At 42.6% G+C, this 19038-nt stretch overlaps 2 protein-coding genes across 2 annotated transcripts in view; both read right to left on the reverse strand.

The window, feature by feature from the left end:
• septin3 (septin 3) overlaps positions 1–2211 on the reverse strand; it is a 127982-nt gene extending 125771 nt beyond the window's left edge. The window contains exon 1 of the mRNA XM_028815330.2: positions 2007–2211. The gene's annotated coding sequence lies outside the window, so the exon portion shown is untranslated. The remainder of the gene's footprint in view (positions 1–2006) is intronic.
• LOC127529865 (uncharacterized) overlaps positions 2003–19038 on the reverse strand; it is a 30365-nt gene continuing 13329 nt past the window's right edge. Inside the window, exon 3 of the mRNA XM_051934926.1 lies at positions 2003–2151. Within this exon, the coding sequence (XP_051790886.1) occupies positions 2003–2151 (149 nt within the window). The remainder of the gene's footprint in view (positions 2152–19038) is intronic.

Below are 19038 nucleotides of genomic sequence, written 5' to 3' on the forward strand. Positions count from 1 at the left end.
TCAAAGGCATCTTCTGTGCTTTAATCGCTCATTATTAAGTCAGAACTCCCTCCTCCATTTTGTGTCACAGCAAAAACAGGAACGAGAAGGAAGTTGGAGATAACAGCCAAGCATGATCAACATAAATGTGTGAAGCCCATCCACAAAGAACTGCAAGATCAGGTGACCACCGCTGCAAATATTATCAAGACGTTTAAGACCCACGCGACTGTAGCCAACATCCCTGGATGTGGCCTCACAATGAAAACTAACCCAAGGTTCAAGAGAAAGACTTTTTGAATGGTGAAGAAAGAACAAAGGAACACTTCAAAAAAAGTCCAGGCTGACCTTCAGACTCCAGATGTCTGGTTGAAAGTGGGCTCCATGTTAGAAGATCTGGAAAGACCCCACACTTAATAATACATTTTATTCATATAGCACCTTTCCTGTGCTCAAGGTGCTATATAAAGCTCCTGAATATGTCACAATGCATGTTGACAGGCCACAGTCCTTCTGAGAGAATATCTTCTCAACAGACAGAACAAAACGAGCGCTTTTTGGTAAATCACTTCAACTCTGTGTTCACAATAAGAAATAAAGATTTCAAAGAACAGAACAAAATCCATTCCATGAAATATACAGGAGTCTCAGTGAGGTTTTTCCGTCTCATTGAAACTGTGTGGGACACAATAAAATCAGAAGACAACCAGAGCATTTAGAGTTGAAATATACAGCCCAGTGACGGAAGGCTACGTCCCAATCATTGGTCAAGGGTCCTCCAGCTGGATAACGACCCAAGAATGGAGGGGAAGAAACATCAACAGGCCTGCTATGAGTTCTGAGCAACTTGAACAACCGTGCAAAAAGCTGAAAGTCACAAATTGGAAGAAGGAACCCACCAAGCCTGAGACAACTTAAGAAGAGAGGAGGATGGGGAGAAATGTCATTCTGGGCTACAGCAAGTGCTTCATGGCAGTTACTGTCTCCACAAGGCTGGGCCATGAAATACTATGTTCACAAATACAAATATTTCTGTGCATGCCATTTTTATTTAATTATTTAAAATAAAATGTTTGGTTATAAATCAGAAGCAAAGTTTCTGTTCTGCTCAATGTGATATAAAGAATTGTGTAGGCCAAACACTTTTCTGTGAGTTTCAGCTTAGCTCTTTAAGTGAAAGAGTCTCAATATAGTACTAAGAAAAGCGCTATATAAATGTAATGAATTATTATTATTATTATGAACCGTGTCTCCAAAATAACGCACGTAGTGTTAAAGTGTTTTGGTTTTTATACTTCTGAGGGTTAATATAACACACGGTATGTGGGGTTCATTCATGGACGGGATGCCATTACCATGCTAACTGATGCTTGCCTGCTTCTTGTATGTTGCTGTACACTTGTCTGGTTTTGGTACTGGAAGTCTCTTTGAGACACGCAAGTAAGACATCCATTGTACAATGTGCAATGTTAGCGCTGGCAGTTAAACAGAACAGCTAGTCTTTGAAAACGTGAAGAAAGCACACATGCTACCAAGTTGCTGTCCCTTTCGGATATGAAGTCACTCCCCCACTAGTTTCCGAAGTTTTTGCAAAAATGAGCTGCAATCGGGTTATTTAGATATTACACCTTGATGTTTTTCTTAGGGAAATTTCAGTCACCAAGAAAGTTAAAATATGCGTGTGTGCCAACAAGCATGGGGGAGGGAGTGTCTGTTTTAATAATAACGCTCATTTATGACTAAAGCAGGCAATGCCGCCTCGCCTCTCCTCCACTCTTTCACTTTTCACCGAGTCCCTATCGGCCAGTCTGCACTCTTACAATTAAGATGCGATTTTCCAGTTTTAAACTCCCAGCTCGCGCTTTTTTTTTTTGCTTTGCTAAGGATCGCACTTTTTATTCTCATTATTTTGCTCAAGTACTTTTCGACACCAACGATCGCGCTGTTATTCTCTCCCATTTCTGTTGCACAGTGTACGACCCGACTTTAAAAAAAAAAAGAGAGAGAGAGAAGGAAATCGCACTTACAGCGATGGGGCGTCCAGGCTCAGTCCACGCGAGAAGTCCGTTCTTTCAGTCCAGGGCTCCGAGGCTCGGGCTTCTGGCAGCTCCGAGGCTCCGCCTTTCCGCGTTTGAGAAGTGCGCCTTATCCGCACCTCGCAGATCTGCGGCGCTGCACAGATAAGTAGCTGGCGAGTTTCCGCGTATGACTGCGCACCTCATTGGACATCCCGAGTGTATGCAGAGGGCTCGAGGCACTAAGTGAAAATAAAATCAAAGAACCAATGAAGTGCCATCTCCACCTGATTGTTGTGCCAGCATATCAGTGCTTGCCGAGGAAATGACCTTGGTCGATATTTGAAAATCTGTCGTTGATACCGAGGAATGAAAGAGCAAGCAAGAGTGGTTATGCTTGCCCTCCGCGACCTTGCTCAGGATTAAGCGGACTTAAAAGATGGTATGGTATGGTTATCTAGATAAGGGACTGTGCTGTGCTGTGGTGGATATGGCGCACTTTGACTTCATTTGAAAACCGCAAAAAGGAAGGCAATATGATAACCAAAAGTGCGTCTGGCTGGGCTTGAGGAGCGACACTGCCTGAGAAAAGATGCCAGTCATCCATCCATCCATTTTCTTACCTGATTTTTTCATTTTGGGTCAGTTGCATTTCAGTTCAATTCAATTTCGACCCAAGAGTAAAGTTAGGCTTGCCTGCAGGCTTTACAAACAACACAGCTAGGAACTGTATAATACGGCAGTGAGCATATTATGTATGCTAAAATACTAAATCAAACATATTACGCATAAAAAATTAAATAGACATTTAGACTTGACTAATGATTGATGCCCATAATTTAAACCTGTGGACGTTTATTAGAAATGAACCTTTAGATCGGTGATTCCCAACGTGGGGTGCACGCCCCACTGGGGGGCAGTTAGATTTCTTAGGGGGGCAATTCGAGAATTTTGGTACGTTAAACAATTTATAAAATGAACAAATAGAAATTCACTGTTAAAAATTATAGAAAAAAATAATTTTTATTTTTTACAGACATTTATCTATATATATAAAATTGTTTTCGCGTTTGAAACGGAAATTACGTATGACCACGCGATATGGAAATTACGTATGAAACGGAAATTAAGTTTGACCACGTGATATGGAAATTACGTATGACCACCATCGAAGCAGCACTCTGTTTGTAAATTACCCTGCACGACTACTTACTGTCCCTTAAGGTGAGTTCGGGTCACTAAACCCCCACAACATTCAAAGTTCCTTTTGTGATGAATTATTTTAAGAAGTACATCACAGGCACGTAGTGCAAGGTTGTCATGCAGAAATTTAGACGATCACATAGAAAATGTAATTTCTATACCACAGCGGTCGTGTAGCGCCTTTCAAAAGGGATCTACTACCGAGAGATAATCCAAATACATTTTAGCTGCTGTTAGTGCTACTTACCTGTTGTGTTATAGCGCCTTTAAAATGTAGTTTACCCCAAACCACTCCAGTAGTGCTTAGTATATCTTTACTTCTTAAATGTTAATGTTTTACTGTTTTATAACTTATAGACTACATTTTAATTTTTTCCCTTGCACTCAGTGAGTGAAGCCACTGGGTAATCAACTAGTATATTTATATAAACATAGAAGAATGGTGAAGAACCCTTTAATTTATGATTTTACAACCGGCTTGGGTTTTTCTACTTAGAAATCGGTTTTACCATTAAAACAATATGAATTGTAACAATGATTAAAAAATTGTGCAATATAACAAAAATATAAAATGATCAAAATATTACAGAAAAACTTGTCATTAAAGTTATTTTATATTTATAAACATCACGTCTCATATGTTTTCAAAACTGTATTTGCTGTATTTTCATATTACTTCATATTATATTTTTTTTTTAACAATTTCTTAGTGATTTCTTTGTCGGTACTTCAACTATCCTTTCCCTGTTTTGTTTCCATGTTCTTTGGAAGCTTGTTTAGGCCAAATGAATGACATTATGGGCCTCCTCCACGTGAGTAGGAGTTCACTTTTTGAATAGGTAAGAATAAGAATAAGGGATATGTTACAGTGGGAGACCTCATGATTTTAGAGAGGCCTAGGTGGGGCATGGCCAAAAAAAAGTTGTGAACCACTGCTTTAGATGCTTCCTTGTGACTTAGGATAAAAGAGCATTTGAGCCAGCTGCTTTTTATTCTTGGAACCCTGAACCTGTGACCTGATGGCAAGAACCAGAGCTGAGAATGTAGTGGACTGTCTGACAGACCACACTCAGCTTCCCAGAATACTTTCTTACTATACAAGTCTGTTAGATTTGAATGTTGAAATCCTGTTATATATTTATTTTTTACTCCATTTTACAATTTGATTTATTTTGTTTTTGTTGCCGACATTAATATTTATAAACCAGGCCAGCAGAACATAAGCAAAGACAGACTCAATACCTTATTTATAAGAGAATGACATAATGGTGGGGACTTGCACTAAAAAGACTCCTTTTCTTTAGACAGTCGGGGGGCTGCTGTCCCTTTTTACAGACAGCTTCTATCTTTTTATTAAAATTCAGGTTTGAGTCTCTAATTGTCCCCAGATATTTATAACAGTCAACAATCTCCACTGACTGGTCTTTGACAATTGTGTCCTGTGGGTGAAAGGCATCTCTTCCAAAAAATGGATTCTTAGTTCCTTCGTTTTTGTAATGTTTGGGTGTAGAAAAGACTCCTCACACCATTGAACAAAACCATTCACTACTGGACCAGGACTGGCTGCAATCTCATTCAGTAGGCTGACAATCACTGAGTGGCCAGCACATTTGAAGATGAACCTGTTTTCAAATTTACTGCGACCACCATTAGTGTAGAGGATGTACAAAAGGCACATCATGATGAGTCAATGAATATTCTGGCAACACTGGTTGGGGTCCGGGCCACCTAACCAGCAACATAGGCCCCCAGGAAAAGTAGCGCGCTGGGGCCCCTATTTGGACAGCAACATGCATAGGCATCAGAAACATTATGCTCCTGGGGCCCCGGGCAGTGCCCATTGTGCCCATACGTTAAGCTGGCACAGGATGAGGAGGCAGTCCTTCCGTCTATCACATGGCACATCCTTTCACACTGGTTCAAATCAGAGTTTCCAGTGAGCCCTATCTGCAAGTCTTTGAGGTGTGCCAAGGAAACCCAAACAGACATTAAGAAAATGAGCACTGCCAACGTCCTCAATTGGACTTCAGGGGTCTGGAGCTGTGAGACAGCAGTGCTAATTGCTGCACCACCAGGCTGTTTTAACGTTTCACTTTCAGTGCATTACATTTGCAGGTGTAAACCAGCTTTCAGGTGAGGAATTTTGTTGATTAATAATTCATTCATTACATTTATATAGCGCTTTTCTCAGTACTCAAAGCGCTATGCACACAGGGAGGAACCAGGAAGAGAACCCACAATCTTCCACAGTCTCCTTACTGCAAAGCAGCAGCACTACCACTGCGCCGCCTGTGAGGACATTAGCATTAAAGGAAAGATTCAATCGACATATAAACAGTGTGACCACCAGGGGGCACACCAGCTCCTCAAACCTGACACAGACAGATGCCAGGCACAAGTCCAGCACAGCACACGTTAATTTAAGTGTTGGAAAACACTTCCCGAATCGTTTCCTCCTGCACACTCCCAACACGCAGGACAAAGCACAAGAGTACAGACACTTTTCTCTGTCTTTGTCTTCCGCCTCCAATCCTCCTTTGCAAAGCTTCATCTCTCTCTTCCTCCCAACTCTGGCTCCCTGAATGCAGGCAGGTGGTCCTTTTACGTCAGGTAGCCCATCAGCATTATCTGGAAGTACTCCCAGGTGTGGTGGACACCCATAGTAGGGCTCTGCAGCTCCCCTGGTGGCTCCCTCGGAACCCAACAGGTCTGTGCCAAACTCCAACTCCCATGGAGCTCAGCAGGAATCCGGGGTGCCGCTGCAAACCAGTGGTCTGCCATCTAGCACTCTGCGGAATGCAGTGCCCTGTGCTTATCTGCTCCCCTGGTCCTTCCTTCGTGACGGCCTCCTGGCTGGGAAAAGGTCTCAGCCGTCCGTCACAACAGTTTGCACTCATTGGTCATTGTATTGGATATTCCTGTTGTTAATGCTCCTCCAAACACGCAGTCATGTTTCTGAAACTCAGACGCAGACATGTTGTTGTTTGACTAAACAACTAATTGAGTAACCAATTAGGACCACTATACTAATGACGGGTGGGACCTCCTTTTGCTCTCAAAGCAGCCCCAATTCTTCATCAGAATCAGGATTCACTTTATTGGCCAGGTGTACACTAGGAATTTGTCTTGATAGTATCAGTGCAACACACAAGGACAACACAGAATACAAAGGATAAATATAAGAAGATAAAATGTAAAATGATAAAGTGTGACACAGCATACAATGGCCATACAAACAGGAAAGAGATAGTCGAGGCAGTCAGGTGTGCATGTATACATATTGTCAGACACGTGTGCTTAGGAGGCAGTCAACAAGCCCTGAGGTGAGTGAAACATCGCGAGATGAAGGGCTGATTTACGGTACTAACACCTCTCTCTCTTTATCATCAGACCAAAAGAAGACAAATAATCCAGTATACTCACCACACTTCCACAACTTCCAGATTCCCAAGATGGCCGCCCAACGTCACTTCCACAATCAATCCCCGATGAAAACCGTCACTTCCGGTCCCCCGCTGATGACTCCCGAAGGATGATGTCACTTTCCGGTCGTCAGTTGATGATGACACTTCCATCACATCAATAACAACATCACTTCCGGTCTCCCGATGATGACGTAACTTCCGTCTAACCGTTACGATGTCACCTCCTGCCTGCCACATCATTTCCTCCAGCCGTCTTTGTTCTGCATAAAGTGCCATTTTTCTGTTGCCATTTGTCAGTTGCTTTTTTGAAGTATTTTGATTGTTTTTTGCATCTATTTTCTTTGCTTTGCCCTCTGGACAATACACGGGGTCATTCCCCAACTCTTTTTTTGTGGTGGAAAGTCTATTCATTTACGACAATAGATAATGAGTAGAAGCTCAGACCCGATCAGTCAGAATAATGGCATGTGGAAGAAAACTGTTTAGGTGACGTGCTGTTTTTGCAGTCACTGCACAAAGATGTTTGCACATGACCGGGACAGGGCATATAAAGTGAGGGTTTCAGGGAGTACAGTCACTTTACTATTATGTTAGTTCCTTTTATGTGGCCATCAACTTGGACCCATTATGTTTTTCGGAAAAAGTTTGCCAATTTGTGACAACTTTCGTCTAAGGTTTTTGTTATGTTTTGGGTTCATTTAAAATTTTCATCTTATTTTTTTCAAGACTTTTTTTATTACTCATTACTAGGGGGCTTCGCCCCCTGCTCGCTTCACTCACCAACCCCTCGGCCTGCGCTACGTGCCAGCCATTTCGCGTCTTTGCCACTTGCGTGTGTGGATTTCACTTTCACCAAACAACAAATCTAATTCACGCGGATACGCCTCTTCATTGAGAAGAAACCCCAAGGGGTATGCGAAAACTAACAAATTCTCAATACAAGAATTTGTATAAGGCAAAATAAATAAAGAACAAAAAAAAAAAAACATGACTTTTCCCTGGTGGCAACACGAATTAGACGATCTACAAGTCTCCAACTTAAATTTTAAATCCGAACAATATATTCGATCTCTGTTTGCTGTTCTGTTATTTCACCGAGTAATAGTTTCCGTTTGTTTGCGCTAATGCAATCTTTACTATTGTTTTTTTTTGAGACTTTCGAATTTTCGTACCATCATTATGTCTAACCTGCTCTACATGTGTATCGCGCCAATGTTTTTGAATTCTTTACAACATTCTATTTTGTCATCTACTCTTTGTCTTTTATTTCCGGCCCCAAGTGTGGTTAAATCTCTTGGCACAAAGTCTCATCTCGCGGGACATGAAAGTATCTCTCTGAAAAAGTCATGTCTCGTCCCAGGCTAAAATCTCGTCCCCAGATTTTTTTAATATAATAGAGAGATAAGTTCTTTGGGGAGTTAATTCCAATTCTGATCATTATTTTTGCTTTGAAGTTTCCAACACTATTTTGTTTTTGATGGCATCATGCCATTTTATAAATTTCTGTCCCTAGGGTAGTAAATGTACGTCACAACCTTTGATCTGATCAGTTAAACAGTATAAAGGTCCTTCCCATGCACTTCCTGGACATCTCAGATTGGAAATCCACTAAAGACTTTTTCTTGTTTCTTTTTAATTGTGACTTCCCATTTTAAAGTATTTTGCGTTTTTTTTTCTCTATTACATTTTAGCATTTTGGCTTCATCGTTTGGTTTAAGTGACTTCCTGATGTCGACTTTGGCTTGGTTTCTTTTTGTTTTTTTGACTACGCTTCATCGTCTCATCCCAAATCAAATCCAAACCGCCTCCTAGGCATGACACCTCAGTTTTGTGCTCTGATCTCCAGACTTTTCAGCCTCAGCCTGTTTTTAGAGTCTGGTTTGGTTTCACTTCTTTCGATCTGTGTTTGTGAATCTCTCTGTGTCCACCCAACAGTCTGCTTTTTCCCACATTTGAACTATGGACTTGTTTAAATTAATGCCATTTATTTTACTATTCATTATGCTTGATCTGCAGCCTAACTTAGTACTGAACTGTCCTTCAGTTGCACCCCTACTTCTGTGTGTACTGTAAGTCAGTATTTGGTTGGTGTGTGACTGAGAAAATTGAAACAAATCTGAGAGCACCTGCAACTGAGGGTACAGAGTAACACTAAGGGCTTGTTTATACTTCACGCTCAGAACGCGTATGCACACGCATCATGGCTGCCTTGAGTTCCCAGCGTTCATTTGACGCGCCCTCTGAACACGTCCTCAGAAGTTAACGTGATGCGTGCGCGAGTTGCAGTACCAGCAAAAAGGCAGAGGGGGGCGCAGTGTGCTAAAAGTCGGAATGTGACGTCAGAGTCCCTGTTTACGACCTACATGTGACAGTAAGCCGTTTTGAGGATCCTACAGGATCGATGTGCCTGCTTTGATGTTTGATGAATGGTTCGATGTGGTCATGCATTCGTAGTGCTTTTATATTCAAGCGTCGCATATTCCCCATCATAATGACATGATCCACTTTAAAAGTCTCACATACCATCTTCTGTGTCGTCTTTTTAAAAAATATTTTTTTGCTCCTGCACGCCATCATCAGAATGTACAGCAGCATATTTGAGCCACAGAGAAAAAAAATGACGGGCATAGTGAAAAGGTCTATTTTGTGATTAAAGTGAAAACTTCAGCTTCAATCTCAAAATGTCCACTTTAACCTCGTAGTTTATTTTGTCATTAAAGCAGACCATCGTAAATGTCATCTTAAAACCGACCCAGTTGTTAATCGCTATGTGCTTCTAGGGCTTCCTTCTGACCCGATAGCAGCAGTCGCCACACACAGGACACATTACATTTATGATATTCTAACTCTCGACTCATTTAGAATCCTTAGATTTCTACTTGATATCACTTTCATGACGAAATGCATTAAAGTATGTATGTTACATTTTACAGATAAGTCGTTAACTGCATTTAAATAATGAATACTGATAATAATTACACATGTTGTGGCAGCACAGTCTGTCTCACAGGGAGTCACGTCCCTGCTTGGAGTTTGCATGTTTTCCTGGTGGGTTTCCACAGTGTGCTCAGTTTCCTTCCAAAGACTTGAAGGTTTGGGGATTTGGTGTCGGAAAAATGACTCCAATGTATGTGTGTGCTTGTATTCACCTTGCAATGAGCTGATGCCCAGTGTAGGGATTGTTTCTGCCTCGTGCCCAATGCTTGCTGGAATGAACATCCCTGGATTGATGGATTTAATCATTAAACATCCTTTTCAGATATATTGCAGCAAGGTGTCCTGAAAATTTAATGGGTGTTCCACAACACAGCGAGGCCAAACATTTTCTCACCGTGATAATATCTCGCACTGCCACCTGGTGGAATCTTCCAGATGTACAGTACGTAAAGTATGCGTGCAAGTATAAATAGTAAAGTGCTTGAATAACAGGAGCGTTCACTGGAGCACGTGTTGCGTTGCGTGAAGTATAAACCCGGCCTAAAAGTCTCAGGTACTTCAAGCACTTAGTGCAACATGCCGTACGTACATGGGCACATGAGAGACACTATCCTGCAGGAAGCAAGCTCTGAAAAGGATTTAGGATGTAACACAACGCTTCCATCATCTAAGCAATCTGCAGAAACAATTACAAAGGCAAATAAAATATTAGGTTATATATTAAAAACTGTTCAGTATGAAGCAAGGGACATTATATATGCTTACATTATATAATGCATGAGTAAGATCACATCTGGGGTATTGTGTGCAGTTCAGGTCATCACACTACTAAAAAGATATAGCAGCACTTGAAGCTGTGCAGACGAAAGCAACCAGTTGTATCCCAGGACTTAAGGACACGTCATACTGTGACAGACTCCGAGAATAAAATCTGTTCAGCCTCAAGCAAAGGAGACTGCATTGTGGCCAAATCCAAAATTATCAGTGGTATTGATACAGTACAGTAGATCCTGAAGGTAATGGTGAATCACATTCTCGAGGACTCCAGGGGAAATTAAGGAGAAGTGCATTTAAGATTGAAGTCACAAAGCACTTCTTCATGCAAAGTGTTGTGGGTATCTGGAATAATGAAGGTGAAGCAGAAACCTTGACAGTCTTTAAGAAGAACCTGAATGAGATATTCGGAGAACTTAGCTATTAACTAAACAAACAAGCCTGACTGACTCAATGGTCTTCTCTTTTTTCGTCACATTTCTTGTGTACACTCTGTACAGGTGACAATATGACTACTACTGCAATTATTTCTGCTATCACTACTGCTACAGTATGTGCAGTTTAACACACCATTAGAAGGACAGCTCACTAACCTTGCTGCAGCACTTATTGTAAAGATTGGGGATATTAATATCTAAACAGATTTTGCACATATTTTTCTAATATTCTGATTACACATCTGTTACAATTACATGTCAAATTTCTGACTTGCATGTACTGTATAATTCAATGTATTTGTGCCTCACACATTGTGTGTTATGCTTGGATGGAGTCTGATATGTAGAAAGGTCTATGACTGGTATTTAGTCCAAGATTGATTCCTGTGTTGCACCCAGGCTATTAGTCTTATAATTGTGCCGTATACTCTTTGTATTATTTGACAGGTACTCTATAACATGTCTACGATCTGCTTCTCACAACTGAGAGGAATTGGCGGATGGTTGCTGACTGGCCGACCAACCACAGGCTTTTAACTGGTGGGTAACCTCTGTGGCGGGCAGCTGGGAGCTGTGCCCAGCCGGGACACCTAGAAGGATTGGGAGAGGGACTACGCCTCCCCCGGACCACGAGAGGGCAGCCACCCTGGTTTGTATGGGGGCCATGGGAACTGAGCATGGAAGCTTAACGCTATAGGGGCCCGTGGTCACCGCCAGGGGGCGCCCAGAAGATTGTGAAGCCCTGGACGTCAGCACTATTACCAGTCAGTATTACCAGTGCCGCAGGAAGCTCATCAGGAGGCACCTGGAGCACATCCGGGTGGAAATAAAAGGGGCCACTTCCCTCCAGTCATGAGCCGGAGTCGGGAGGAAGAGGACGAAACTCAGAGGAGAGGAGTGGAGGTGGTGAAGGAAGGCTGGAAATTGAAGAGGCCCGGACTGAGGGTGATTGGTGAAGGGGCACTGGGTTGTGTGCGGGACTATGTTCACTGTAAATAGAAATGTAAATAAGTGTGATGTGGGTTTGAACATTGGTGTCTGCCTGTCTGTGCCAGGGCTGATCTTTCCACACCACCCAAATAATCAGATTGTGATTAGACCTATATATATATATATATATATATATATATATATATATATATATATATATATATATACATATATATATATATATATATATATACATATATATATATATATATATATATATATATATATATGGAAGAGAAGGTCTGTGATACGGTTTGCATATTTGCAGTTGGAGATCCACAAAGGGAGAAAAAACGAATCACGTATCATAAAATAGTTTTATTCCTGAGCTTTCAACCCCTATCAGGGGTCTTCATCAGAGGATAATGCTTAGACTTACAAGAATCAAAGGCAATATATAGCAACACATTCAGGGGGGGGTGGGTGGAGGTGACTAAGTCCGTATGATCAAAAGGGGGGGGGGGTTTATCGTTAAATTAAAGTGCATATGTCCTTCTTAAGTTGGCATATGCTGGGTTTATGTCCAAGTGTCTGTTGATGGCATTTTCATCTGATAGCCAAGACTCGGCCAACTCTCTGGCAAGTCTAAGCATTATCCTGTGATGAAAACCCCTGATAGGGGTTGAAAGCTCAGGAATAAAACTATTTTATGATACATGATTCGTTTTTACTCCCTTTGTGGATCTCCAACTGCATATATATATATATATATATATATATATATATATATATATATATATATATATATATATATATATATATATGTGGTGGGCTGGCACCCTGCCCGGGGTTTGTTTCCTGCCTTGCACCTTGTGTTGGCTGAGTTTGGCTCCAGCAGATCCCCGTGACCCTGTAGTTAGGATATAGAATGTTGCATAATGGATGGATGGATATATATATATATATATATATTCACAGCATTCGTAGTCTGTGTCACAATCTGATTGTATGGGTGGTTACCTACCAGGTAATGCTTGTGGTTGGCCAGCAATCTGCTAACATCCGCCACGGTGCCCTCAGTTTGTGAGGAGCAGATCATAGAATGGTTGAAATAGTTTACTGTCAAATAAATGCAAAGAGTACACAACACATGTTTCGCCCTCATTCTGGGCTCATCAGCTGTACACACTCCACTGCACTCCCTCTCGGGAATCGAACCTCGGACGTCAGCGTCAGAGGCGATGCCCCTAACGTTGCGCCACTGCGTGTGGTTCGTTTATTTGACAGCTACATATATATGTATGTATATACTGTATATGCATACATACATATATTGTCATGCCTACATGTCAGAGCGACACATTCCAGGCTCATCCAAGGTGAGCAGCACCACTCCAGGACATGATTGGGGACTGTTGCTAACAGCATCGATTCTTTTTCCATTCAAATCTCATTTAAGACTGGGCTAGCCACAGGATGGAGCTCTTCCCCAAAGACAGACCCAGTTGTTATTTATTTGTGTTTATTTGAATTCATGGAAGAGTCACTGCAGCCTATGACTTTGTGTTCCTGTAATATACCATCGAGTGCTTTCTCTTTATTTTGTTTAAAACTTTCCATTATTTAAAGGGGTGGCCATGTTGGCAACACAACATATATCATTTTGCACTTGTGTTATCCTTCACCCAACCATAATATATGTATATATACAGTATATAGGATACGTGCCTCATTTTCTCCCTTTGTGGATTTCTACCTACAAATATACAAACCATATCACAGACCTTTACTTTTATACATATATATATATAAACTGCTCAAAAAAGTTAAAGGAACACTTTAAAAACATCAGATCTCAATGGGAAAAAAAATCCTGCTGGATATCTCTACCGATATGGACTGGGTAATGTGTTAGGAATGAAAGGATGCCACATTGTTTGATGGAAATGAAAATGATCAACGTACGGAGGGCTGAATTCAAAGACACCCCAAAAATCAAAGTGAAAAAATGATGCGGCAGGCAGGCTAGTCCATTTTACCGAGCATCAACTAAGAATCGTACTCAGTAGTTTGTATGGCCCTCACGTGCTTGTATGCATGCCTGACAATGTTGTGGCATGCTCATAATGAGACGACAGATGGTGACCTGGGGGATCTCCTCCTAGATCTGGACCAGGACATCACTGAGCTCCTGGACAGTCTGAGGTGCAACCTGGCGGCGTTGGATGGAATGGACCATAATGTCCCAGAGGTGTTCTATTGGATTTAGATCAGGCGAGTGTGGGGGCCAGTCAATGGTATCAATTCCGTCATCCTCCAGGAACTGCCTGCATACTCTCGCCACAAGAGGCCAGGCATTGTCGTGCGCCAGGAGGAACCCAGGACCCAGTGCACTAGCATAGGGTCTGACAATGGGTCCAAGGATTTCATCTCGATACCTAATGGCAGTCAAGGTGCCATTGTCTAGGCTGTACAGGTCTGTGCGTCCTTCCATGGATATGCCACCCCAGACCATCACTGACCGATCACCAAACCAGTCATGCTGAACGCTGTTACAGGCAGCATAAATTCTCCATGGCTTCTCCAGACCCTTTCAGGTCTGTCACAGGTGCTCAGGGTGAACCTGCTCTCATCTGTGAAAAGCATAGGGTGCCAGTGGTGGACCTGCCAATTCTGGTATTCTATGGCAAATGCCAATCGTGTTCCACGGTGCCGGGCAGTGAGCACAGGGTCCACTAGAGGACATCAGGCCCTCAGGCCACCCTCATGAAGTCTGCTTCTGATAGTTTGGTCAGAGACATTCACACCAGTGGGCTGCTGGAGGTCATTTTGTAGGCTCTGACAGTACTCATCCTGTTCCTCCTTGCCCAAAGGATCAGATACTGGTCAGTCCTGGTGATGGGTTAAGGACCTTCTACAGCCCTGTCCAGCTCTCTGAGAGTAACTGCCTGTCTCCTGGAATCTCCTTTATGTCCTTGAGACTGTGCCTGGAGACACAGCAAACCTTCTGGCAATGGCACGTATTGATGTGCCATCCAGGAGAAGTTGGACTACCTGTGCAATCTCTGTAGGGTCCAGGTATCACCTCATGCTACCAGTAGTGACCCTGACCGTAGCCAAATGCAAAACTAGTGAAAAAACAGATGAGGAGGGAAAAATGTCAGTGGCCTCCACCTGTTAAACCAGTCTTGTTTTGGGGGTCATCTCATATATATATGGTGAAAACATTGTTTTTTTATTTTTGTTTTTTTATTTTTAATATTGAAACACAAACTTGGCTATAACCTTAAATCTTTTAACTCATTAACAGAAAATAATTTCCAGTCAATATCAAATTATCATGTAATTTTTTGTCATTTGCAATTAAAATTTTAGATTTAGATAATAACTATGATCTCAAAATTAATGACATGGCTTATTGATTATTCTCATTACTTCTCTTGTTTTGGATTGGAATTTAGGATTTAAATTTTTGCCTTATACAGGTGTATATGGGAAACCTAGGCTATAATTTTCTATGTCCCAGGCTCTCACAAATATCTTTAATATCATTGAACTTTTAAAAAGAAATAAAAAAATAATGAAAATTGAAAAAACTCTAAATAAATCCAACCCTTTTCCGCCTTCATTATGAAGTCTGTCTAACCTAGTTCAGGGTGTGTGGTAGCAGAATTCAGTGGGCACCCTATTGCAGGGTACACACACACACACACACACACACCCACATCAGGCCACTTTAAAGTCACCAGTTAACTCCTGTCTTTGGGATATGGAAAGAAAATTAGAAACTCACAGAGAAAAGGCAAACTCCCTGCAGATAGTGATTAGGCCAAGATTCAAACCCACAGCCCAGGAGCTGCAGCCAAGTACATCTTCTCTTTTTGCTAAACACATTTCCTTTAGGGCGGCATGGTGGCGCAGTGGTAGCGCTGTGTGGAAGATGAATGTTCTCTTTGTTTGTACTAATCCTTGTCTAAGGAGTTAAGCAGAAGTAAGCTTTAAAAACATGCTTTGCTGAGCAAACAGAAAAATATTTGTCAAAAGAACTCAATGTCTAAGCATTCCACACTGAGACTGCCTTATCACGTTTTCCCTTAGTTTACATCTGAACGCCATAACAAAGGAGCCAAGGAATCAAGTTGCACAAGGAGCATTGAAGGGGCTCAAGGATTGTGTATAATAAAGTGTTGACTGTTGCATTTTCATAATGAATATTAAATCACGCATTCTAGGGGTATAAAAACTTTGCCCCACCCAACAAACAGTGTTCAGAAGAGCCCTGACGCTGTCAAGTAATATTGATTGCCTGTTTTTCTGAAACCTGCTCACTGTGACGATGAGAAAATAAAGCTGCTATATGACCACACCTGCTGTCTTGTCTGGTGTCTTCGTCTACAGCTGCTGCCTCGCAGTTAGGAGACCCGGGTTCGCTTCCCGGGTCCTCCCTGTGTGGAGCTTGCATGTTCTCCCCGTGTCTGTGTTGGTTTCCTCCGGGCGCTCCGGTTTCTTCCCACAGTCCAAAGACATGCAGGTTAGGTGGATTGGCGATTCTAAATTGGCCCTAGTGTGTGCTTGGTGTGTTTGTGTGTGTCCTGTGGTGGGTTGGCACCCTGTCTGGGATTGGTTCCTGCCTTGTGCCCTGTGTTGGCTGGGATTGGCTCCAGCAGACCCCTTTGACGCTGTGTTCAGATTCAGCGGGTTGGAGAATGGATAGATGGATGGACATTTCCTTTAAATTACTGTCATGTTGTATGCTTTGCAAGTCATCATCAGAGGCTCAGAACTGGTGTCCATCACCCCATTTTGCCAAGCTGATTTCACATCACTGGGAAGCCAAAGAGCCTTAGGTAGTTTCCAGGTAGGACAGCAGGGATGTACTATGATGCCCTATGATCATGAGATGTTTTAATGTGCTGTAAGACAACTCCCACCAGGTGGGGGCGCTCAAGGGCACTCACAAGAGTGAGGATTCAGGAGCTGCAGTAAAATGCAACCAAGATCCACCATATACCTTGCTGTGACTGGCAGCTGAAGGTCAACTTAGAAAGATGACATGTTATGTTATTTTGTAGCCCACTTAATGCAGACGATGGTCACATGACGGGGGCTGGAATAAACCAAACACATATTAGGGCCAATTTAGTGTTGCCAAGTGTGGTATAGCGGGTCCACAGCTTATGTCAGAAGGGCCAGTTTTTAAACTAGATAATCGCCGCACTTGTGGCTTAGCGAGGGGGCGTGGTAGTGTGTGGCCGAGCGGTTCCCGAAAAGAAAAACAGAGTGACGGATGTTGCAGGAGTGAGGAAGAAGGCAGGAAGCAGGGAGAGGATAGCTGATGCGAGAGAGCGAGCATGCTTGTGTGCGCATGCACGCGCAGGCTCGCAGGCAGCTGGACAGTTGAGACCTAGCGGGGTGTTTGGCCGACACCTTGGGCAGTCGATTGTGGTCGCTCCCACTGAGCATTCTGTGAGGAGCGGGAGTAACCAGAAGAAGGATGGCTCGTCGCGTAAGACAGCGGGAGTCAGGAGGCTTGGGAGATGGATTCCCCAGTGTGAGCATCCTGGCCGTTGGGGGAACCTAAGTCTCGGTCTGGAGAGTGCTGAACCGAAGCCAGGGATCAGGAAGCCTCCAGATCAGAGCGTAGAAAGAAGGTCAGCTGCAGGTAGGGCGACTCTCTTGTTGCAAAGCCCGATGGGAGAAGCTGGGGAGCCACCAGATAAAAAGAAGGCTTTGGTTCTTAAGAGATTGCTTCCAGCCGTTGTTTTACCCTCATTTTAAAGGATTTATTAATTTATTTTTTTTTAACCTCCACCTTTTACTCGTTTTATGGGATTATTTATTTATGGATATTTGAGGAACTGCACCTTTGTTTGGACACTGTTTTGATTATTTTGTTTTAATAAAAGCACTTGGCATTTTTACACCATCCCCTTGCTTCATTGTTATGCCTCACTGCCAAGCTCATCGGTGACATTACCGATGGTGTCAGGTTCAAGGGCTCCTGGAAACAAGATGGGAGCGTGGAGCAGAATCCCCTTCGTCACACCAAGTCACCTAACTTTCATGTCTTTGGACTTTGGGAGGAAGCTTATGCAGACATGGGGAGAACATGCAAGCTCCATGCAGAGAGGACCTGAGACATGAACCCTGGTCTCTTTACTGTAAGGCACTTCACCACTGTAATGCCCAACAAAGATGACAATGGGAGGCAAAATGATTTACACCATAAAGGGTACTCCTGTGTCATCCTCCCCTCACTGTAAAGTTTTTCTCACCTCTTGTCTCTTGATTTTCTGATATACTGACCAATGGTTGGCATTGTATGCCCTATATATGCCATATCAGTTATTCAGCTGGTATCACTTGCTCCCTAAAACTCTCGGCATCTGTTTGTTAATGACATCTTTTTGGTCCTGCTTTTGCCTTTGTTTAACTCAGGTTCGTGTGAGTTGTATTTTTTTTTTGCCCTGAATATTTTTGGCTGCCCCCCCCCCCCCCCCCAAAAAAATAGACACCTAAGACTAAATGGAATTTTGCTGTAGGCTGGTGATAAGCAAACCAGGCAGGGGATTTGATTTATCCCTACACTGGAATGGAAGGCATCAGAGATAAATTGAAGTGTCTTGGATTTTTGTTTTCTCACGTCATTGTGAAGGAAGTATAAGAAAGAACAGTAATGGTGGGAGAGTGGGTGGTGATCTGAAGGCCTGACTCATTTGGGCACAGCAATAGATGGGCAGCAGAAAGTTGGGGTTAAAGGAGCAGATGGCAGTGCAGGATGCATTAGGGTGCACCTCTGGAAAAAGGCTCATTTGTAGCAGAGAGGTGGGTGCCAGGCTGGTAAAACAGCCAGGAATCTCAGATTTAGGTCCATTAGGAAATGTCCATCAAATGAATATTTCTTTAGTATTGATTTGGCAATTAAAAGTAATAATTTATCTAAAAGGTTCCCTGCCTGGGATATGTTCCTGCCTTGTGCCCTGTGTTGGCTGGGATTGGCTCCAGGAGACCCCCGTGAAGCTGTGTTAGGATATAGCGGGTTGCATAATGACTGACTGAATTTCTCTAAAAGTTGAAAAAATCTTGCCTGAAGAAGAGGCCTGAGTTGCCTCGAAAGCTTGCATATTGTAATCTTTTTAGTTAGCCAATAAAATGTGTCATTTTGCTTGGATTTTCTCTAAAAGTGGATTAACCAAATGCGTCTTTCTTGTTTCTCACTTGGCTCTAAATTTTAGTTAGACAATTTTGCTGCCTCACAGTGAGGATACCAGGGTTTCAAGTTGGCATATTCTCCCTGTGTGTGGGTGGGTATCCTCCGGGTGCTTTGGCTTCCTCCCA

Source organism: Erpetoichthys calabaricus, chromosome 12 (assembly GCF_900747795.2).
Source record: "Erpetoichthys calabaricus chromosome 12, fErpCal1.3, whole genome shotgun sequence".
Lineage (NCBI taxonomy): Eukaryota > Metazoa > Chordata > Cladistia > Polypteriformes > Polypteridae > Erpetoichthys > Erpetoichthys calabaricus.